This window comes from Lipotes vexillifer, unplaced genomic scaffold, assembly GCF_000442215.2.
Source record: "Lipotes vexillifer unplaced genomic scaffold, Lipotes_vexillifer_v1.1 scaffold1176, whole genome shotgun sequence".
In the NCBI taxonomy this organism is placed as follows: Eukaryota; Metazoa; Chordata; class Mammalia; order Artiodactyla; family Lipotidae; genus Lipotes; species Lipotes vexillifer.
In genome coordinates this window covers 180,118-204,025 of record NW_006795223.1, presented here as the reverse complement: position 1 = coordinate 204,025, position 23,908 = coordinate 180,118, and the positions used below count along the sequence as shown (strand labels likewise).

General features: G+C 38.3%; 2 protein-coding genes across 3 annotated transcripts in view; one reads left to right on the top strand and one right to left on the bottom strand.

Annotated features, from left to right (window-relative positions):
* The window catches only part of LOC103089408 (alpha-fetoprotein-like), a 39,663-nt gene extending 29,647 nt beyond the window's left edge, over positions 1-10,016 (top strand). Inside the window, exons 13-14 of the mRNA XM_007467574.1 lie at positions 2,832-2,964; positions 9,972-10,016. Of these exons, the coding sequence (XP_007467636.1) occupies positions 2,832-2,964; positions 9,972-10,016 (178 nt within the window). The remainder of the gene's footprint in view (positions 1-2,831; positions 2,965-9,971) is intronic.
* Positions 10,017-16,072: 6,056 nt separating this feature from the next.
* Positions 16,073-23,908, bottom strand: part of RASSF6 (Ras association domain family member 6) — a 48,122-nt gene continuing 40,286 nt past the window's right edge. Inside the window, exons 8-10 of one of the 2 annotated variants that reach the window (XM_007467565.1) lie at positions 16,810-16,928; positions 16,622-16,719; positions 16,073-16,524 (exon numbers count right to left, since the gene is read on the bottom strand). In XM_007467565.1, coding sequence (XP_007467627.1) covers positions 16,449-16,524; positions 16,622-16,719; positions 16,810-16,928 — 293 coding nt within the window. In that variant the 3' untranslated portion in view covers positions 16,073-16,448. The remainder of the gene's footprint in view (positions 16,525-16,621; positions 16,720-16,809; positions 16,929-23,908) is intronic. The other variant, XM_007467566.1, reaches the window with a different exon arrangement.

Genomic DNA, 23,908 nt, shown 5'->3' with positions numbered 1-23,908 from the left:
GCATTCCTGGATCCTTGGCACCACTCCTGTGCCACTGGGAACAGTCATGCCCTCCAGGTACTGTTGTCTCCTGCTCAGCAGCAGACTGGATCCCGACAAAGTTGCTTTATGTTTTGTTGTATGGAAAAAATAATACCTCCCCCAAACCTCAGGATTGTACATGTTTAGCAGGTGCTGTGGCAGTGCTGCTTGTGTCTTAACGGTGTGCAGGACTTAATGAAAGCACTCTTACAGCCCCCTTTCAAAGAGTTATCCTGATTCCATATAACTCAGAAATGAGTGTAATGGAGGCCCAGCTGGGGAACCATTGAATTACTCCCGTCTTCCACTGACCAGACCTTTCTTAATGGGCGGAAGTCTGTGAGCCTGACTTCTTGTCTCAGGACGAGTTCTCGAAAGTAGTTCTCAATCCTCATGCCTTCTGGGAGGGAGGCTTACCTCACTGGCTTGATATATATGCCCAGATCTATATTATTCCCAAGGAGTTGAAACTAGTGTTACAAATGCAAAGTGGAGATGACATAGGGCCTTATTAAGGAGGTGACAGAGAGCATTACACGAGGTAACATTTATAAATTTTCAGCGCATTGTCTGAAACAGAACAAATATCAAGATACTCAAAAGATGTTGGCTGTTGTCATCATTTCTAACGTAGCTTTAAAAATGATAATGTGTGAAGTTTTGTCACTGATTATTCTTCAAAACAGCATTTTAATGGCTTTTTAATATTCCAGTATATGGGTACAATAATGAAGTTAACCAGTCCCTGTTTCTGGGCATGAAAATTGTTTTCAGTTTCTAAGTATCATAAATTGTGATAGTGAATATTTTTGTACATATGTCTTTGTCCCCTCTCTGATTTTTTCCTAAATTCCCAGGTCTTAGGATTAGAGGCAAACATGGAGTTAATTAAAATCTCCTAGCTTCTATTGACTGTCTTGCTGGTGCTCAGAGCATGCAGTGATTACATGCTTCTCAAACCCACCTCATCACTGTAGCAGTTCCCGAAAAGAAAACTGGCTTGTGCTTCCTTATATTCAGTCATGCTGCTGTTTCAGCTGTCTATCCTCAAGGCTGGGGTTTGCGGGGAGGGTGGGAGAGGGTGGAGCTGAAATGGGAAGTTCAGAGGCATGTCCAGGGCGCTACCAAGTTAAGCTAAATATCTGATTGCTTAGATGGGGTCAGCTCGCTACGGCCATCTGGCCAGGGCTGTTTCTGTAGGTCCTGTGGGCACCGCCTGAGCAAGCTAAGCCTGGGAGCTGCAGAGTGCCGCGTCTGCTTCCCCTCTGTTCCCGGCTTCGCTCCTGCCTTCTCCGCCTGGGACCGAGCTCGCTCTGGCCCGTGCGCACTGGTGCCGTGTGCATGGTGGGGACTTCACTGTTGACGACTGCCGGACAGCGGAGGGGTGGGTGGCATCTCAGTCCAGGAGTCAAGCGACTCAGAGAGTCACCTTGCCTTGGGCCAGCTGCCCGTGCTGAGAGCGGAGTGCAGGGAGAAGAAAAGGGCGTGTCACTGGGGCACAGAGTGAGACAAGCGGCGCGCGCCCCCTTCCCCACCGCTGGTCCCTCTTCACCATCATTTCCAGCTGATGGCAACTGGCACAAACTGTGCCCGCCAGCCACTTGGGGCAGCCCACCCCAGGGGTGGGGCGGGCCTGGAGTTCTCTGTCTTGTGATATAAGTACTTATATAATATCCTCAATTTTGCCTCTTGGCTGAAAAAGGCTAAAATATTTGCCGGACCCTTGGATTAGAGTGTCATAGAAATAGCTACTTAAAGCTTTGAGATATTTTCTTTTACACCTATTCAAGTACAAATAAGGCCACTAGGTACTATCAATGTGAATTTGAAAATGAAGAGTAAGTGAAGGTTTTTGGGTAAAAGCAATAAAATATGGATTCATGTACATTTCCCCTACGCTTCATGCTTGTTTTCTTTGTAGTTAAATCTCTCTTGATCAATAAAGAAAAAAAAAAAAAGACAACGTTGGAAGATTTGGGATACTACTTTATTTTTTTATTTTTATTTTTTGCGGTACGCGGGCTCTCACTGTTGTGGCCTCTCCGGTTGCGGAGCACAGGCTCCGGACGCGCAGGCTCAGTAGTTGTGGCTCACGGGCGCAGCCGCTCCGCGGCATGTGGGATCTTCCCGGACCGGAGCACGAACCCCTGTCCCCTGCATCGGCAGGCGGACTCTCAACCACTGCGCCACCAGGGAAGTCCGATAGTACTTTATTAAATAGAGAGACAGAAACCAGGTTATAATTTTAAATTTTCGAAGTGGTTGAAACACCGATGTTTCTATAGTTGTGGGGAAACTCATTCTGTGAGGGAAATCTGAGATGATTGTCAAACTACTGAAGTTTCAAATTAGTGTATTGGTTTTATTATTAATAACATATAAGGGGCCCTCAACTTTCAGGTGTGTTATACTTGTAATATTTATTGGGAAGTTAGCTGTTTAGAATAAATGTTGTTCATGACAAAATATTATAGGAAAAACTAATTTATTGTATAACCTATTTACCACCCAATGTAATAAAAATAGAAAATAATAGTTACCCTAGTAATAATTACATAAAGCTAATTAAATTTAATATAATAGTTATATCGATGAGATGTGCTTGAAGAAAAATATGTTGAATAAAAGATGGAGAGGATACTGTGAAAACTATGAAGACATCAGGGCATTTTCAGGGCCTGTAAACTTAAGAGTGAGAGCTATGCAAAGGCATGGGTGGTGTGCAGCTTTAAATAAGTAAGGCAGGTTTGCAAGCTGGCCTTGTAGAGCTCAGGGAGTGATTGTATTTTTGCCACTCATTTCTTATTCAGACTTCTCAGCAACCTTGTGAAGCAGGAACCATATGCAGCAGAGATGCAGTTCCAATCAGTTATTGTGGATCTTGCTCACCTGGTGGAGATGTGCTGTCAAGCAGAGAAAAGTGAAATGTGTCTCCAAGAAGAGGTATCTCTGTTTCCTTGTCTATTCTCTTAGCACTCTTAGGGTACAGTTTTAAAAAAAAAAATCCTTTCTCCATGCCAATCATGAATGGATTAGGAGAAAATCACAATTTAAGTGGATCGGTGTAATTAACTATATTTGGGTTTAAGATATGTTAATATTTGTGTTCATTTGAGGGAACTAGGCATGTTAGACATGAATAAAGATAAACACAAAGTCATGACACCAGATGAACTGAGATGTTTAGGACTGAGGGTGGGAGGAAGAAGGATGAGTTGAAGACTTTCTCATTATAGGGGAATGGTGTCCATGGAAATATAGAGCAAACTGTAGCTTCGTTATAGAAATTTCTGGGGGCATAATCAGGAAGAGTCACCAAATGTGGTTTGGGGCTTAACTAGGAAACCGGTTTAGGTGAAAAGGATTGCATTTTCTCAGTGGCAGATCATTAGAACAGGGGGTTGAAGAATAGAAAGAGAAAAGAACAGTGACCAGAAAAAAGTGTCTCTTTGTGCATACACACCAAACTGAGTACCAGGAGACTGTTTTTTTTTTTTTTTTGCGGTACGCGGGCCTCTCACTGTTGTGGCCTCTCCCGTTGCGGAGCACAGGCTCCAGACGCGCAGGCTCAGCAGCCATGGCTCACGGGCCCAGCCTCTCCGCGGCATGTGGGATCTTCCCAGACCGGGGCACGAACCTGTGTCCCCTGCATCGGCAGGTGGACTCTCAACCACTGCGCCACCAGGGAAGCCCCAGGAGACTGTTTTGTGTAACTAATCTAATTGCATACAGTTAACAAGCAAGTGACTTTTCATAAGATGGTAACGTTGTATGACTTACATTTTTAAGAATATCATGGTAATCCTACCATCCCTGTGTGGCACAGAAAATTCATGTGAATTCATGGAGGGGAACTGGGATGGACCGTTCTCCTGGGGACATGACTTGAGAAGCAGAAACTAGGATATAGTAGGTAATAGCATCCGAGTAGAAGAATGCAAGCGTGTGGTTCAAAAAATAAAATATAATATAGCAGGCTTTACAGTCAAAACAGGCTGTGGCTAGTTAGTCCTAGTTAGGACTAGGTTTAGCAGTGGCCCAGGGAAACATTTTCACAGGTGACAATTTTCATGAATGCCTCAATTACCTTCAGTGGCTCTTTTCTACTTTTTCACCTAAACTGTACATGTGCTTATGTTAAAATTCATATATCTATGGTGTAGTCAAAGGTAGGCAAACTACAGCCCTCTGGCTAACTCAGCTCCACTCCCTGTTTATGTAAACAAGGTTGCGTTGGCACACAGCCTTGCCCATTTATTTACGTGTTGTCTATGGCCGCTTTTTACAACAGCAGAATTGAGTAGTTGTAAGACTCAGTAGTTGTGACAGGCTGAATGAACTGCAAAGCTCCAAATATTATCTGGCTGTTCACAAAAAAATTTTCTGACTCCCAGACCAGCTGATACACAAAATGAAAATAGTCACAAGTGCCCATTTATTTACTTTAAAGCCCTTTCACTTTTTTGTAAAACATTCAGAAAACAGATCTCTACCTGAGTAACAACCCCATATCCACACAGATAAACACTTTTGCAGAAGGGCCTGTGCCTAAAAATTCCCAAAGGAATTTTCTTGAAGTGTTCTTGTTCTTGAGTGTGAATGCTTCTTGCTTGAACTATTTCATCAACAGCATGTAGGAAGACTTCTGTGTGCTTTTTTCCCCACACTTTTTGTCTGACAGTGCTTTTCAACTTAATCATTGAAAAGCCCGAACTTTGCCCCTTCCCTCCCCTTCCCTCTCTACTTTCTTTTAGGATTTCTCCACAAATTAAAGGAGAAAATAGGGGCTATCTGAAGAATATATCATGTTAATTAAAATTTGCTAGATGAACTTCTTCAGATAGAAATGCTTATTATATGTAATTCTGCACCATCTATGAAGTTTGACCAAGTATATCTCCGTATTATTATTTTAAGGAGGTGATTCTGAAATATTCGTGTGCATCAGAGTTACTTGGAGGGCTTGTTAAAACAAAATCAATATTTTCCATCCCCAGCATTCCTGATTTAATGGGGTGGGGTCTGATTATTTGCATTTCTAGTAAGTTCCCAGGTGCTACTGATGCTGCTGGTTTGGTGACCACTTTAAGAACCACTTTCCTAAGGTGAAAGTAGATAATCATAAACTGTTTCCTCCCTCCCTTCCCAATATTTTTATATATCTAACTTAGTGAGAAGTTGGAACCAAGGGCAGTAACAAAAATAATAAAACAATTGAAAAATAACCTACTTATGAAAGGAAGTGAAAGATTTGGGGGACATTAAATACAAAGGTAAGACTGGAATATAAAAGCAATAACCTTATATGAATAGGCTTAGCAAAAAATATAGGAATATATGATCGAAATATTTTGGAATCTTATCATCAAGAATTTCGGTGAGTCTTTGTGCCTCTATGTTTGTGGAAGAGGTCTAGGTTTGACTGTAATGCAAAGGAATAATACCTAGTGGCTTTGGGAGTCTCCATGGAACCAAAATCCCAGAAGTGAAGAGGCTTAGCCAATTGGCAGTCTGTAGATGTTCCAAGTTAGACTAACTGCTCCAGGGACCTACATGCATTTTCTTTGTTTTCTTTTCTGAGATTAGAATAGTCAATTATGTGAATCTGTTCTGCCTGTTAAAAGAGAAAGTGGGCAGGTTTGAAGACTGCCTTTCTAGCTGTGGCTAGTGGGAGGGTAATTTTTAGACAAGATGGAAGACATATTTTGAGAAGTAAACCAGAATGCAGGAAAATTCTAAGGAGAAAAAAGGGAACCAAAATTAATGTTGGAATGTTGGTAAGAATAAGAATGAAACAAAAAAAAAAGGAATAAAATAAGAAACCCAGCCATACAAGGTGAATTTGGATCTTCCAAAGAAAAGGAATTTCATATTTCATGAAATAATGATGTGAATTGTAGACTTCAGCAGTTTTAAGGAGAAAACTCCTCAGAAATTCTCTCCTCCAGGTCAGTGGGGAATGATAATTGTAGCCTGAGATACTTATCTGTCACCCAACAGAATATAACATAGAAGAAAGTTAACAAGAAATAGCAGGAATTTGGGCAGGTTGAAATGATGGTTTGAAAATAATACATGAAATTTAACAGTAAAAAAAGCAAAGTTCTGCTCTTAGTTGTAACTCAGCACAAGTTCATGTGGAAAGACTTGCTGGTTTAAGTGGCCTATGCTTACAACTTGATGGGTCTACTATCAAAGCTACTGCAATCCTGGGATGCATTTCTGGAGAAAAAACAAGGATCAGATTAAGCAATGTGATATCGTAACCACATGGATCAGGTCACTCTGGGATACTGTATTTAGTTGCTTATGATACATTACACAAGTTTTGAAAATTACATAAGTAATACACGAACATGGCAAGAGTTCAGACAGAAGAGCAGGGTACATTTCCCATTCCCAAAAGGTAAGCAATTTAAGTTTTCACTTTTAGTATTCCTAGTGATTACCATTATTACTTTAATAGTTTTTTAAAATACTGCTGTCACTTAAAGAATATAGTATACTTACACTAACTTCAACAATACTACCAGTAGACTCTCAATTTTTTATTTTAGGTAAAGTATTTTTGTAGTTTTAGCTCTTTTATCGGTTATACTCTATTTCTTGGTCCTTCGACTTCAATCAGCATCTACTGATTTTCCAAAACATAATTAACATGTCTAAACTTCTTTTGATTTCTTTGCCAGCTTTCCTTTTTAAAGCTATACCATTACTTCCACACTGTCTAGGTTTATTCATCCTGCTTTGTAAATGTAAGGTTTATATGCTTTGTCAATAGGTTGATCCAAAAACTGGAAGCCATTAAATAGTGTTCAGTAGTGTGTTTAACTGTAATATTATTTACAGCTGTACAATGAATGGATTGACCAATAGTTCAATGACTTATCCTGGATACTTAAAAAGTGTCAAGATTAAATGAAGTCTTTTTTCTTACTATCAACTGCAGAAAATATGTCACATTTATTTAGTTTTACGTATCTGGACTATGATTTCCTAGTACATCCTTCTTTTTTGAGAGTTTCTAATTACCATTCTTTTTCCATGTTGACAAATAAAGCATCTACTTTCATCACACCACTAAAATATATCACACTGCTAAATTATATCAGGTTCTTAATCATACAGTTTTTGTAATAGAATATTCTATCATCTTAAAGTTTGATAAGATTTGAAACTTAAAGTTTGATCACATTTGAAAAGTCCTCTGACTTAATCTTTCAGTTTGGATTTAGTTATTTCTGGGACTGATTTATGGCTGTCCACTAAGAGTTTCTTTTAAAGTGTAACTCTGGGTAAAATTGACTATTTCTAACATCCCATTTTGTGTTTTTTTCTTGGATTCTTTTAAGGTTTTTTTGGCTACATTCTTAAGTTAGGTATGTATGTATGTATTTATGTATTTTTTCAGAATGGGCACCCGGGTGATAAACTTTAGGGGCCCTTGCATATTTAAATATTATTTCACCCATATATTTACACAGTTATATTTTAAGCTGGTATGTTAGTTGGGGTTCTTTAGTTGTAAATAATAGGATCAAATTCTGGCTAACCTAAGTAAAAATTAGTATATTGAAAGGATAGTAGTGACTTCAGAAATCTTTAGGAAGTTTAAGAAAATGGGCTGAGCAGATATAAGAACCAAAGCAGCTCAGAAATCAATGACTTTCTGGTCTTTTACTGCTGGTACTTCTTTAATGTTACTATTCTGAGCTTCTATCTCTGCATTTTTATATGTTGATTAATATCACACCAATGACTATTTTTCAGAAGTTCATTATAGCTCTTACATTGATGGTGGTTTTTTTTGTTTCTTTTTAGCATCAGTAGGCTTTATTCTTTCCGGTATATTGTTACTCTTATTGAATTGGGATTTCAAAAGAGATGAGAGGTGACCCATTTTAAAAGGATCTTGGCAAGTTGTTATGTCCAGCAGTATCTAGAATGTAAAAAGGTTTGAAAAGCATGTCACAGGATTTGGAGAAATAGACTAGTAATGATTATTCCAAAGTCTTCAGATGGATGACAGGTTAGCAGTCTCCCATACAGACAACGTACAGGCTGGAAGAAAATATTTGCAAACAATGCTACTGACAAGGGATTAATTTCCAAAACATACAAACAGCTCATACAGCTTAATACCAAAAAAACAAACAATCCAATCAAAAAATGGGCAGAAGACCTAAATAGACATTTCTCCAAAGAGGACATACAGATGGCCAACAGGCACATGAAAAGATGCTCAATATCACTAATCATTAGAGAAATGCAAATCAAAACTACAATGAGGTATCACCTCATACCAGTCAGAATGGCCGTCATTAAAAGGTCTACAAATAATAAATGCTGGAGAGGGTGTGGAGAAAAGGGAACCCTCCTACACTGTTGGTGGGAATGTAAATTGGTGCAGCCACTATGGAGAACTGTATGGAGGTTCCTTAAAAAACTAAAAATAGAGCTACTAATATGATCCAGCAATCCTGCTTCTGAGCATATATCCAGAAAAGACGAAAACTCTAATTCAAAAAGATACATGCACGACAATGTTCATAGCAGCACTATTTACAATAGTCAAGACATGGAAGCAACCTAAATGTCCATCGACAGATGAATGGACAAAGAATACGTGATATATATATACAATGGAATATTACTCAGCCATAAAAATGAGTGAAGTAATGCCATTTGCAGCAACATGGATGGACCTAGAGATGATCACACTAGGTGAAGTAAGTCACACAGAGAAAGACAAATACCATATGATACAACTTCTATGTGGAATCTAAAAAATGATATAAATGAACTTATTTCCAAAACAGAAATAGACTCACAGACATAGAAAACAAACTTAATGGTTACCAGAGGGGATGGCAGGGGGTGGGGGGCGATAAATTAGGAGCTTGAGATTAACATATACACACTACTGTGTATAAAATAGATAAACAACAAGGATCTACCATATAGCACAGGGAACTATATTCAATGCCTTGTAATAACCTATAGTGGAAAAGAATCTGGAAAAGAATAGATGTATATACTTGAATCACTTTGCTGTACACCTGAATCTAATACAACATTGTAAATTAACTATTCAATTTTAAAACATGAATTTAAAAAAGGAAATAAATTAACATTCCAACAAAACAAAACAAAAATAGTCATGGGTCACCGTGGAAGTAAGGATACGTAAATTCCAGAGGTATTTTTAAAAACAAGCCTAAATAGATTTCAGTCTTTCTAGACAATTTAGATATGGTACTGTTTGAAGGTGGGAAGAAGAACTAAATTACTAGACTTCTAACCATTTTCTACAGGATCCTAGAGGCTCTTAGGAGTGTGAGTCATCTACCCCTCAGATGTGTGTGTGTTCATACCTTAGCAGTGGAGTTCTAGGGGTCCCATTTCCACTAAGCTAAAGATTTCACTTTTATCTACTTGGGCTTCCACAAATGATTTTTATTTGAATGAGGACCATACAGGTACAAATCGGGGAAAACTTTTGGACTTAATATCAAGGTCTACATCAGTACATATGAAGGGAGTAGAGATAATCTGATCAATTTTAGTGGTTTTGTTCCTCTTGAATTTCTATATCCGAATAGTCAGCGATTTAGCATGGGATTACCCTAGAGCTGTTTTAAAATGCAGCGAGAAGCTGATGTTGATTGTTCATTCTTACCCTGCAAAGGAGTGCCATATTTTTGTGAGGAGGAAGCAAATTTTTATTTATTCTAAATCTGGGGTCCTGAAGGTGGATGAGGCATTGCAGTTAATTAGGTCCTTAAGCTAAGGGACTAGGCCTGTGAGAAATTCTGAGACCTTGAGAGGCAGGCTTATTAGAACCCATCTCAGGCATGCAAAAGGGAAGTCTTAAAGATTTTCTGTTTGGGAATCAGAGCTGCTTAGCTGTTTTCCCTTTCTCACAGATGTGCTTATTTGCTTTTTTTTAGGGGTCCAAACTGATCAAAAAGTGCCAGTCTCTTTTGGGAGGCTAAATGATTCCAGCATATTTCAATGTACAATCTTTGCTGAGAACTGCTTTTTGTTTTTCATGAATAATGAAATGCATGTCTAATATTCAAAAGAAGAATCAACATCATTTTTCAGCTACTAGCAATGTTACTCAGGAACATTAACTAGTCTACACTAAACCTCTCCTTTCCTACTCAGCAGAGAAATCTACTTATTGTAACTCTCCTACAACCCACTGCCATCCCTTCTCTCTCCCCATAAGCTTTCTACTTCTCAGAAGCAGCAACAGAAATATGAAACCAAGGGGCCTTTCAAAACCTCAGGTGGATGTAATGAGCTGCCACATTGAACTGGGACCTGGCTGCTGGGTTTCTGGAGTGAAAAAGACCCCAAGTGCCATTTGTGGCTTCTATCTGTACCACTACTGAAATTGATTATTGATGAACTGAATGAAATGTGTTTTACAATAAAGGTACTTACATGACTGTATTCCCTTTCATCTTTACCCGAGATATGTGATGTTGACATTGTCACCAAGGGGTCCTAACATATTTATATTCACTTGAGCTTTCAGTGATGATTTGTAATAGTAGTCTTTTCCCTGGAAATCCCAGCATAAATGACATAAAGAACTTATCATTTCGACTTAGTTTTGCAGATTTTTTTTTGTGTGTGTAATGAAGTAAAAGTAAGCAGTGATATTTTAGTGCTTACTAAATAAATGATTTTAGTTAGAAAAAATGTTTAATTCTCATTATAGTGCTCTTTACTTGATTTCAGTTTTTCCTTACTCCAGTAATTTCAGCATGTTCTTATATACTAGCAAATTAAATCCAATAAACATTTAAGTATCCATTGTATTCAATACACTGTGCTAGGTGTTGCAGGGAATAATATGAATATGATATGGCCAGATCACTAATGAATTTAAACAAGATATAAACACATAAGGAATTATAATAATGGGCAGATTTCACGTTTCCAGTGTCACAAGAGCAGAGCTAACTAATGTGGAACCCAGGAGTCTGAGATCACACATAGCCACAGAGACCAGGAAAGTTCATGGAAGGAGTGACCCTGGCCAATGACTAGAAAATAGACATGTTTTAACAGATAGATGTGGAGAGTGTGAGCGCGAATGGTGAGTGATTCAGATGGGTGGGTTTTGAGACAAGAGTAAAGTAGTTGTGGGCAGTAAGACTTAGTGAAAGCCTAGGCTACAGTGTTGGGTGAGGACATATTATAGTTTAGTTATAACAATAGCTAATATTTATCACACACTTCTTATGTGCAAAGTGTCAGCCTTTAAATGTATTATTCCTATAACTCCTACAACCGTATAATGAAGTAGGTACGATTATTTCTATATCACAAATGAAGACAGAGAGATGCCACTTGAGGGTGTGTAATTAGGGTGAGGCCATATATTCCAGTGGTTAAGAGTATGGGTCCTGAAGCCATAAGTTCAAATCCTACCTCAGTCTTCTACTAAAGAGCTTAGCAAATCTCCCAACCTCTCCATGGCTTACTTTTCTCATCTTTAAAATCAGGTTGAAAGATTAATTTCCTCACAGGAGTGTAATGGATGTTAAATGAGTTGATCTATGTAAGGCAAATGCTAAGTGTGGTTAGTTTCAACAATATAAAATTGCTGCTTTTGTAGGCCAAATATGGACAATTTCAAATGTCTCAGTCTAATAGTTTAGCTGTTATTTAGAAGAAAAATGGATGCTGTTGAGGGTTTTGCCCTCTTGAATTGCATCCTATTCCTTTCCTTTCACATGTAGATATCTCAATATGATAGATACATCTGCCATCTTCTCCACCTCATCAACTGCCTTGCCAATGGATTTCTTCAGTTCTTGAAGCCAAGCTGAACAACCCTAAACAAAATTCCATAGTAACACTGCCTAACTGTATATTTCATACTGCCAAGAGATGATAAAATACACCACCATATTAGGGAAAACCATATAGAAAAGTTTCGATATGTTTTTAGCTACTAGATCAGATTTGTGAAAAAGGAGGCATATATACAGGGGATTTTAAAAAAATATTTTAGACAGTTTATTCACTCATTCTTTTATTCATTCATTAATTCATTCAGTCCTTTATTTAATTGATTTTTATTGAGCACATCCCATACACAGGACACCCTATTAAGTACAACAAAGTATACAAAGATGAATGTGACAGGTCCTCTACCATTAACAAGTATAACATTATCTAGAACTGAATTTGAACTAATATGTAACTGGTAGTGAAATATTTGGACCACCTAAAACAAGGATGAACGGTTTTGTGACAAAAGTTTATATTCTTGTATTATGTAAAGATGACTCTGAAGTGAACAGATTTTTGTCTCAGAAATTATATCAGTTATCTATTGTGATGTAACAAATTATTCTAAAACGTAGCAGCATACTACAACAAACATTTTGTATCTCACACATTTTCTGAGGATCAGGAATCCAGGAGTGGTTTAGCCGGGATTTTTGGCTCAGGTCTCTCATGAGGTTGTAGTCAAGCTCTTTGCCAGGGCTGCAGTCGTTGAAGGCTTGACTGGGGCTGGCCAATGGTGTACTCTCTCGGCTGTGGGCTGTGGACAGGGTGCCTCAGTTCCTTGTTGGCTTTTGGGCTTTTGGAAGAAGGTCTCAGTTCCTGTTATATAGGCCTTTCCCTAGAGCTACTCTGGATGTGGCAGTTGGCTCCCCCCAGAGCCAGCAATCCAAGAGAACAAGCAAGGAGGACACCACAGTGACTTGTATGACCTAGTCTCCAAAGCCACACCCTGGCACTTCTGCTTTCCTCTGTTCCTTAGAAGTGAGATACTAAGTTCAGCCCATTGGCAAGGTGAGGAAAATTAGGCTCCATATTTTGAGAGGAGGAGTATCAAAGACTTCATACATATATTTTAAAACTACCACGGTAGTGATGTTAACATCTCACTTGAATAATTTATTTGAATTTTTTTGCATCTAGTAGAACTCTGTGCTTGCATGTACTTGCTACTTTTTTGTTGGCAACTTTTTAATCATAAGTTTTCTATTTCCTAAATAGAAAAAGCAATATATGTTCATTACAGATTATTTAACAAGTGTAGAAAAATATGAAAAACATGAATCACCCATACATAATTCTGCAAACCAGACATAACCACATTTAACATGTTTTGGGTTTGTAGTGTTTATGTGCAAATAATATACATACATATATAAACATATATCTATATATCTTATGGATAATAAACTTTTGGATATTGTATCTATATTCTTATCCAGATACATAAGGAGAATTTACTCTTATAATTAAAATTTATTAGAAAACAATTTAAGAGCTGCATAACATTCTATAGGTAAATGTTTCTTGCCTTCCTTAATCTTTTTTTCCTATTTTTGAACATTAGGCTATTTACTTCCTTTTATCACAATAAATAATAATCATCTTTACATAGTGTCTTTGTATATATGATTATTTTCATATAAGATCCTACAAGTAGAATTATAGGATGAACTTATTACTAAATTGCTTTCAAGGAAAGTTATATTCATTTGTAATTCTACCAGTAGTTTAAGTGCCCATCTCATTGTAATTTGTTGAGTATTTAATATTATCATTTCTTAATCTTCTTTAATAGATGAATTTCACTTTCCTTTGTTTTGCATTTTGTTGACACACCAGTTATTTTACTGTGTCTCTGCTCCAAATTCACTCTTTGTTGTTGTCTGTGAAAATGTACATGGGAGCCTTTCTATATATGCTTCCTTTGCAGCTTACATGATGTCATGCTTTGTCAGTAGAGGGCACTGGAGAAACACTGCAGGAGGAAGTTGGTCTTTCCTGATTCTGGGAAGCTGACTTTCTTCCTTCACTGCTCTACCCAGAGTGGTTTCTTCAGTGCTAGTGGCCTGTAGGGTGCAGTTTTCTTTCTCTTGTGTTCCTCCAACCCCTTTTGTAGCTTTTGATTTGGTTTGTGGTGGCACGGCCTGGAGGCCCAGTAGAGGCCTGTGTCCTAGCTCAGATCATTACTCTCCATACCTTCTCAACTTGGTGCATGCTCCCAGAGAGTGCCTTGTGGGGCTGATCATCTGGTAAGCCACTTGCCCCACCTTTGTCCCATGCAGCCTCAAAGATGCCACAGTCCAAGGCATACACAGAGTTGTACTAGGTTCCTGCAGAGATGGCCCCTGCAGCGCCCCCAGTCCTAGCAGCACTGGCAGCAGCGCCTCTGACTTTTTTGTGTGCCTACCCTTCAGCCTCAGCTTACCTGTGCCCCCAGACTTTGTTTCCTGCAGACCTCCAGACATCGACACTCTGTGATCTGGCTTTGTGCCTGCAGAGAAGCCCCAAGTCCCTCTGCTCACCTGTCCACCTGATCCACACTCCAGAGAGTTGTTCCTGATTGGCCTATGACTGTGGCCCTGCTGTGTCCTGGGCAACCAGAGGATGTCTCCCCTATCCACTGGGCTGCAACCACACCTTCTCCAATGAATTCTCAGCTCCTCTCTCCAAGCTTTTCCTTTGTGGGGTATTCTCCCTCAGCCTTAGGGTACCCTTTGGAGTTCTCTTCACATTTTTATAGTTACTCTATCATCACAGCTAAGTTCTTTATATTAAATTTCCCCTGTTTAGATGACTGTGTGGTTTCTGTCTCCTGATTAGACACAGACTAATACAACTGATCACTATTAAGATACAACTTTTTTTACATACTTAGTAGCCATTTGCATTTCCTCTTCTGCAATTTTACTTTTCAAGCCATATGTCTTATTTATTCTATCTGGGCGTGGTATTTTTTAATGCATTTTGTAGACTTTCAATATATTAAAGATGAATCTTTTGTCATGTTTATGGCAGATACTTGACACTACTTTAAATAAGTATACTGAATTTTTTTTTTTTTTTTTTTCTTGCGTTATGCGGGCCTCTCACTGTTGTGGCCCCCCCCACCCGCGGAGCACAGGCTCCGGACGCGCAGGCCCAGCGGCCACGGCTCACGGGCCCAGCCGCTCCGCGGCATGCGGGATCCTCCCGAAACGGGGCACGAACCCGCGTCTCCCGCATCGGCAGGCGGACTCCCAAGCACTGCGCCACCAGGGAAGCCCAAGTATACTGAATTTTAACCATTACATTTGCTTTATTTTTGTGAGATGAGATTTTCTTAATAACTGATAGATAATAGGATGAAGATGCAAGCCCATGTCTTATTCAGTAAAGGAGATTTCCTAGGACTGAAAAGCTCACAGCACACTTTTACTTTTGTCTGGTTTAGGATTTGGTTACACTGAGAAGTAATACCTTTGTCTTAAACATGTTTCATATTTTGATAATTGATCTTCCAACTGGGTTTATTACATTCAACCTTATCCCATAGTGTGTGTAATATAATCAGTTTAATCCAATGCTTCTGAGGAATGCAAATAGAAGTAATAGTGGAATGGAAAACAGCTGCATAAAACTCCCTTTCAATATAGAGTTCATAAATAAAATCATAGATGATACTTGTGGCATTCTCAGTGCTTTTTCAGATTGGTTAAGTGTACTTGATGGACCCTGAGTGTTGTTTTGTAGAATGAGCTGTCTTGGAGAAAAAGGGCAGAGCTCCAGATTTCCTGCCCAACTTCGGCTACCCTACCGCAGCTTTGCATTATCTTCTATATTTATTCAGCAACAAATGGTTATCATGGGTCAAGTCTTAGCCTAGCCAACAAAATACACTAAATCTCTGTGATATGTTTGTTTGGAAAAATAAAGAAAACTAGTTCAATTGACAAAAGAAAAGCTTAAGAACACTTTTGAAAGTCATCTGTAGAACAGAGCGGGGTGGGCGGGGGGAAAGAGGGCTCAGGTTGAGAAAATTACAATTTGGATTTCTTAACAGAGTCCATAATATTTTCCATCCCAAAGGACAGATAGCTCTGATGTTATAGATAGCCCAAAGCCACGTATCCATAGAAAGATAGTCCTAGATTTTATGAAAAGGCTAGAGTTTAAGGAGCTGTGAAACACCATCACCGTCAGATTCCTTGGTGGGGTAGTAATGTGCTGATTTTTTATTTTAAGAGCTGGCAGCTTTTACTTCTGAATCATTTCTGAGAGTCAGTTGATGAGAGTTCTCTTGACAGTTGAAGCTAAAATAAGTTTAAGTTGCATGGCATCTGAAGATGCCATTTAAATTCAAGTTCATTGAGCGTTTTACTATAAAAACTATTTGAAATACATAGTATCCGAGCTTATTCCAGTTACTGAAACTAAATTCAAGTTCCTCCAGTCCAACTGTGAACCCTACTTAACCTCTTCAGTTTAAAGAGAGACAAGCTTTTTCCACATTCAATTTCCTACAGATTCAAGTTCACATATATTTGTATAAATGCAAGTATAGAATTTATGCACTCAAATAGTTGTAACACCCTTCTAATTTTGTTGAAGTGTTTTAGCAATAGTGACCTGTATTGCTAAACTGTTGTCTCTGTTTTTATTACCTGTTTACTTCGAAGACATTTCAGTATGATAGCCTTTTCTGTACTGAATCTGAAATAAGGAGAAAAAGAGTATTAACAACTGGACACATTTTGTGCCTTGAACCTATTAAAGAACGAAGCACCCAGTGTGCAAGCTCTTAACTTACTTTGTTATTGTTCTTTGAATCTCTCTTTTCTCTTCTTCATTTAATCTTTGAAGGATGGATTCCAGGAGAGAAAAATGAAAGTTAATATACTGAGCCACCTGAAAGAAAAACAAACAAAAAGAGCATTTGTGTGAGAGCTGCTGAGTGAGGAGAGGGCAAAGATAGATTCAGGGCAATGGCATCCATACATCACTGTTAATTTCTTCTGCATCTTTATCCATGAGGAAAATGCGAGCATTCTTTTTGGATGGTCCCTGTAGGAGTCTATGCAGTAACGGAATGTCTGTTTTCTTTAGCCGTCTCTGCTCTGCAAATGAAAATAAGAATCAACTACAGTCAGGAGTCCATTCTAGAGGAAAAAAAGAAACATAATTTGTCCATTCATTTTGCTTCTTCAGCTCACTTTGAAAGACCTAAAAAGAACATACAACAGGAGGAACTCACTCAAAAGAGTAAATTGAAATTAAAACCTTTAAATGAACTAAAAATGGACTTCTTTCTCTTGCTATCCTTCAGGGTTTGACTTTCTATCTCTGAATGCCAACTTTGCCTTTGGTTTGGATGTTCAGACAAATCTTCAGTCCCATTTATGCCTCTTATCATGCCACACTCCTAAATTTTTTTTTTTTTACAATTTTTCATTCATTCAACAAATATTTATTGATCTTTCCTAGTTCCACTAATGTAATTCTATCTTTCTAGTAGTTCAGATCCAAAACTTTGTAATTATCTTCAGTTCTTCATTTCTTTCTCACCCCACATCCAATCCTTGGCTTTTCTTAAAAATATATTCAGAATTGTTATTTGCATCAGGGGTATTTTTTATTATTTCATTAAACTATGGACTTCATCCATTCGACCATAATAATGAGATGAGAAAAAAATGACTTCCTATTTGGTATAGTCCCAGAACTTCAAATTTCCAAAAGTCACAAATGCTCCCACCACAAAATACTTCTAGCTTTCTGCTAAAGTAGTTTCACATCTGTGATTTCATTTTAGGACACAGTGCCTTTACATTCATTTTCTTTCCTCCTTCCTTCCTCAAATATTTTTTGAGTTACGACTATGTACCAGGGCTTGTTCTCTGTACTGGGTACACTACGGAAAAAGCAGATGAAAATCACTTCCCTCATGAACCTTACACTCTAGAGGAGAGGAAGATGATAAGGAAGATACATCAATAAGACATGTCACATATAGTGAGAAGTATTAAGGGGAAAAAATAAAGCAAGGGAGGGGGTAGAAAGCATGCACATGTGTAAATATGTGTGTGCAGGGGAGAAGCTTGCAATTATTGTAGGGTGGTGGAGGAAGGCCTCACTGAAGATGTAACATTTGAGCAAAGACCTGAAGGAGATGAGAGAGGAACCATGAAGCTATTTAGGGGAAGTGTGTGCCAAAAGGATAAGTAAATAAATAGAGCACCTCTGAGGTCAGTGCATGCCTAATGCTGTCAAAGAGCAGCAAGGGAACAGGGTGGCTGGCACGGAGATGAGGGGAGGGTTGTTAAATGATGAAGAGAAGAGGTAGTGGGACCAGCACAAAGACTGTGACTTTACTTTCAGAAGAGAGACCATGTCAGGATGACTTCCATGGTTAAAGAATAATGTCTGCTCTGTTGAAGTAGACTGAAGGGAAAAAGGTGGACCAGTTAGTCCTTTCTACAGTATCATGTGTTTCCTTGGGCTTTTAAAAGTTCCAAGTGTCAGAACTGTTCTCATCCCCTGGACTGGACCTACCGCAGGAAAAAGGGCAAGAGAGGATCTAGAACATAGAAGTCCAGCTTCCCCACAATTAAAGTGACATCCATTCCTATGTCCACAGAGTCAGTGTTCGTTGCTTTAATTCCTCTACCTTTCCTGAATAATTTAGCTCCTGTCATTAACCCACCAGAATCCTCTTCTGACCTTTACATCTTGTATTAACTTGGTTTTGCATCCTCGATTTGCTTCATTCTTGATGTCACAGGGCAATGTTCCTTGCTTCATGGTCACCTGGGATAATTATTAGAAATATGCATTCCCAGACTGTCCTCAGATCTGGAGGGGCTTGAGAATTTGTGTTTTAAATGAACTCTCCAGGTGATTCTGAAGGGTGCTACAATTCGAGAAACACTGTTATAGATCATGCGCTTAGTAGATAAAAGGTATTAAAAAACACAGCTATCTGTTTTCCACATTACTACCCAAGCAGTGCTATACGCTCCATTCTTTTCTCTATTCCTGGTCCCTAAAAATGTCCTAGTTATGATTATCTTCACTTCTGGATTTCATGTATAAGAAATTTTGACACAGTTTAAAAGAAAACATAATTTTCACAGGTAAAGTTGAAATAACTACATTTTACAGTAAAAATAAGCATTTCCCCCTGATTTTAAAAATAACATACGTACTGGGGAGGGGAAAGGAGGTTATATAGGTCAAAGAGTACAAATTTTCAGTTATTAGAAGAATAATTTCTGAGGATCTAATGTACACTTGAAAGTTGCTGAGAGTAGATCTTAAGCATTCTTAGCCCAAGAAAAAAAAGAGTTAACTATGTAAGCTGATGGATGTGTTGATTATCTTGATCTTGGTAATCGATGTATGTCCAATCATCACACTGTACACTTTAAATATATACAATTATATTTGTCAGTTATTCTGAATTATTCCTCAACAACATACATACTACTGTAAATATGAGGAAAAGAATAAGGCAGAAAGTAAAAATCACCTGGAATCCCAAACTCTAGGATAAGCAGCTTTTCACTTTTTGTGGCCATCCCTTCACATATCTCTTTATGCACACACACAAACAATACATAAAGGTGGTCGTATCACACTTGCTATTTTTATTGTGCACATATATTTTTAAAAATCATAATTTGTTTTTCGTTTTTTCCTTTTGTGCCTTTTCTCCTTCCCATTGTCTTTTCTGTATCTCCCCAACCCCCTAACCAAGTAATCAATGTTAATGGCTTGGTATTTATCTTTCCGTACCTTTCTCCCTGATCATGTGATCATATAAACCACATATATAAATAGGGATTTATAATTCTTTTTTAAAAATGGGATCATACTATATACATTTATAGGCATCTTGCATTTTTAATTAAATGTATATTATAGAATTCCTTCCATTCAACTGGTATAGATCTAACTCATTTCATTTAATGGATGCATAATAATCACTTATTAAATCATTCCTCTATGATGGGTAACTTTGCCTTTAGCTTTTTGTCATTATAAATAGCCTTCCACATAAATCTGTAGGCAGTAGTCCTTTTATTTTTGTGAACCACATTCTCACCAGTGGAATTGCTGGGCTAAAGGATATGTATACTGTGGATTTTAACAAATTGTTGCTAGAATGAATTTTAAGAAAGTAGACAGACAGATCTTCACCAGAATTGCAAGAACATATGCTTTTACCCTTATCCACACCAGACATAGGTGATAATATTACATTGAATTTAAGGATTGAATTTACATTTCCTTAACTTCTGCATTTCCTTTAATACTTGTATTTCCTTGAGTTTAAACTTTCCTAAAAATATTTTACTGGTTACTTTGTTATTCTTTGAATTGCTTTATCATACTTTATTTTTATTGGATTATCTTTTCACTATCATTTTGCAAAAATTTTTTTTTTTGTTGTTTAACGGTACGCGGGCCTCTCACTGTTGTGGCCTCTCCTGTTGTGGAGCACAGGCTCCGGATGTGCAGGCTCAGTGGCCATGGCTCACGGGCCCAGTCGCTCCGCGGCATGTGGGATCTTCCCAGACCGGGGCACGAACCCGTGTCCCCTGCATCGGCAGGCGGACTCTCAACCACTGTGCCACCAGAGAAGCCCTGCAAGAACTTTTTGATATTGTAGGTAGTAATCTTTTTCTGATATTCTTCATAATGCTTGTATCTTTTTTTTCTTTTTTAAAAAATTATTTATTTTCTTATTAGTCGTCCATTTTATCCACATCAGTGTATACCTGTCAATCCCAATCTCCCAATTCATCACACCACCCCCTCCCACCCCCCGCTGCTTTCCCCCCTTGGTGTCCATACGTTTGTTCTCTACGTCTGTGTCTCAATTTCTGCCCTACAAACCCGTTCATCTGTACCATTTCCTAGGTTCCACATATATACGTTAATATATGATATTTGTTTTTCTCTTTCTGACTTACTTCACTCTGTATGACAGTCTCTAGATGCATCCACGTCTCTACAAATGACCCAATTTCATTCCTTTTTATGGCCGAGTAATATTCCATTGTATATATGTACCACACCTTCTTTATCCATTCATCTGTCGATGGGCATTTAGGTTGCTTCCATGACCTGGCTATTGTAAATAGTGCTTGTGGATCACAGGCTCTGGACGTGCAGGCTCAGCGGCCATGGCTCATGGGTCCAGCCACTCTGTGGCATGTGGGATCTTCCAGGACCAGGGCACGAACCCATGTCCCCTGCATCGGCAGGCGGACTCTCAACCACTGTGCCACCAGGGAAGCCCCGCATGTGTCTTTTTGAATTATGGTTTTCTCTGGGTATATGCCCAGTAGTGGAATTGCTGGGTCATATGCTAATTCTATTCTTAGTTCTTTAAGGAACCTCCATACTGTTCTCCATAGTGGCTGTATCAATTTACATTCCCACCAACAGTGCAAGAAGGTTCCCTTTGCTCCACACCCTCTCCAGCATTTGTTGTTTGTAGATTTTCTGATGATACCCATTCTAACTGGTGTGAGGTGAGACCTCATTGTAGTTTTGATTTGCATTTCTCTAATAATTAATGATGTTAAGCAGCATTTCATGTGCTTCTTGGCCACCTGTATGTCTTCTATGGAGAAATGTCTATTTAGGTCTTCTGCCCATTTTTGGATTGGGTTGTTTGTTTTTTTTACTATTGAGCTGCCTGAGCTGTTTATATATTTTGCAGATTAATCATTTGTCCAATGATTCATTTGCAAATATTTTCTCCCATTCTGAGGGTTGTCTTTTCGTCTTGTTTATGGTTTCCTTTGCTGTGCAAAACCTTTGAAATTTCATTAGGTCCCACTTGTTTATTTTTGTTTTTATTTCCATTACTCTAGGAGGTGGATTAAAAAATATCTTGGGGGCTTCCCTGGTGGCACAGTGGTTGAGAGTCCGCCTGCCGATGCAGGGGACATGGGTTTGTGCCCTGGTCCGGGAAGATCCCACATGCCGCAGAGCGGCTGGGCCTGTGAGCCATGGCTGCTGAGCCTGCACGCCCGGAGCCTGTGCTCCACAACGGGAGAGGCCAGAACAGTGAGAGGCCCACGTACTGAAAAAAAAAAAAAAAATCTTGGTGTGATTTATGTCAAAGAGTGTTCTGCCTATATTTTCCTCAAAGAGTTTTATAGTGCCTGGTCTTACATTTAGGTCTTTAATGCATTTTGGGTTTATTTTTGTGTATGGTGTTAGGGAGTGCTCTAATTTCATTCTTTTACATGTACCTGTCCAGTTTTCCCAGCACCACTTATTGAAGAGGCTGTATTTTCTCCATTGTATATCCTTGCCACCTTTGTCATAGATTAGTTGACCATACGTGCGTGGGTTTATCTCTGGGCTTTCTATCGTGTTCCATTGATCTATATTTCTGTTTTTGTGCCAGTACCATATTGTCTTGATTACTTGTAGTATAGTCTGAAGTCAGGGAGCCTTATTCCTCCAGCTCCAGTTTTTTCCCTCAAGACTGCTTTGGCTATTTGGGGTCTTTTGTGCCTCCATACAAATTTTAAGATTTTTTTTGTTCTAGGTCTGTAAAAAATACCATTGGTAGTTTGTTAGGGATTTCAATGAATCTGTAGATTGCTTTGGGTAGTATAGTCATTTTTACAATGTTGATTCTTCGAATCCAAGAACATGGTATATCTCTCCATCTGTTGGTGTCATCTTTAATTTCTTTCATCAGTGTATTATAGTTTCCTGCATACAGGTCTTTTGTCTTCCTAAGTAAGTTTATTCCTAGGTATTTTATTCTTTTTGTTTCAATGGTAAATAGGAGTGTTTCCTTAATTTCTCTTTCAGATTTTTCATCATTAGTGTATTGGAATGCAAGAGATTTCTGTGCATTAATTTTGTATCCTGCAACTTTACCAAATTCATTGATTAGCTCTAGTAGTTTTCTGGTGGCATCTTTAGGATTCTCTATGTGTAGTATCATGTCATCTGCAAACAGTGACAGTTTTACTTCTTTTCTGATTTGGATTCCTTTTATTTCATTTTCTTCTCTGATTGCTGTGGCAAAATCTTCCAAAACTGTATTGAATAATAGCAGTGAGAGTGGACAACCTTGTCTTTTCCTGATCTTAGTGGAAATGGTTTCAGTTTTTCACCATTGAGAATGATGTTGGCTGTGGGTTTGTCATATATGGCCTTTATTATGTTGAGGTAAGTTCCCTCTATGCCTACTTTCTGGAAGGGGTTTATCATAAATGGGTGTTGAATTTTGTCGAAAGCTTTTTCTGCATCTATTGAGATGATCATATGGCTTTTCTCCTTCAATTGGTTAATATGGTGTATCACATTGATTGATTTGTGCATATTGAAGAATCTTTGCATTCCTGGGATAAACCTTACTTGATCATGGTGTATGATCCTTTTAATGTGTTGTTAGATTCTGTTTGCTAGTATTTTTTTGAGGATTTTTGCATCTATGTTCATCAGTGATATTGGTCTGTAATTTTCTTTTCTTATAGTATCTTTGTCTGGTTTTGGTATCAGGGTGATGGTGGCCTCATAGAATGAGTTTGGGAGTTTTCCTTCTTCTGAAATTGTTTGGAAGAGTTTGAGAAGGATGGGTGTTAGCTCTTCTCTAAATGTTTGATAGAATTTGCCTGTGAAACCATCTGGTCCTGGACTTTTGTTTGTTGAAATATTTTTAATCACAATTTCAATTTCAGTGCTTGTGATTGTTCTGTTATATTTTCTATTTCTTCCTGGTTCAGTCTTGGAAGGTTATATCTTTTTAAGAATTTGTCTATTTCGTCCAGGTTGTCCATTTTATTGGCATAGAGTTGCTTGCAGTAGTCTCTTAGGATGCTTTGTATTTCTGCAGTGTCAGTTGTAACTTCTCCGTTTCCATTTCTAATTTTATTGATTTGAGTCCTCTCCCTCTTTTTCTTGATGAGTCTGGCTAATGGTTTATCAATTTTGTTTATCTTCTCAAAGAACTAGCTTTTAGTTTTATTGGTCTTTGCTACTGTTTTCTTTGCTTCTATTTTATTTATTTCTGTTCTGATCTTTCTTTCTTTCCTTCTGCTATCTTTGGGTTTTGTTTGTT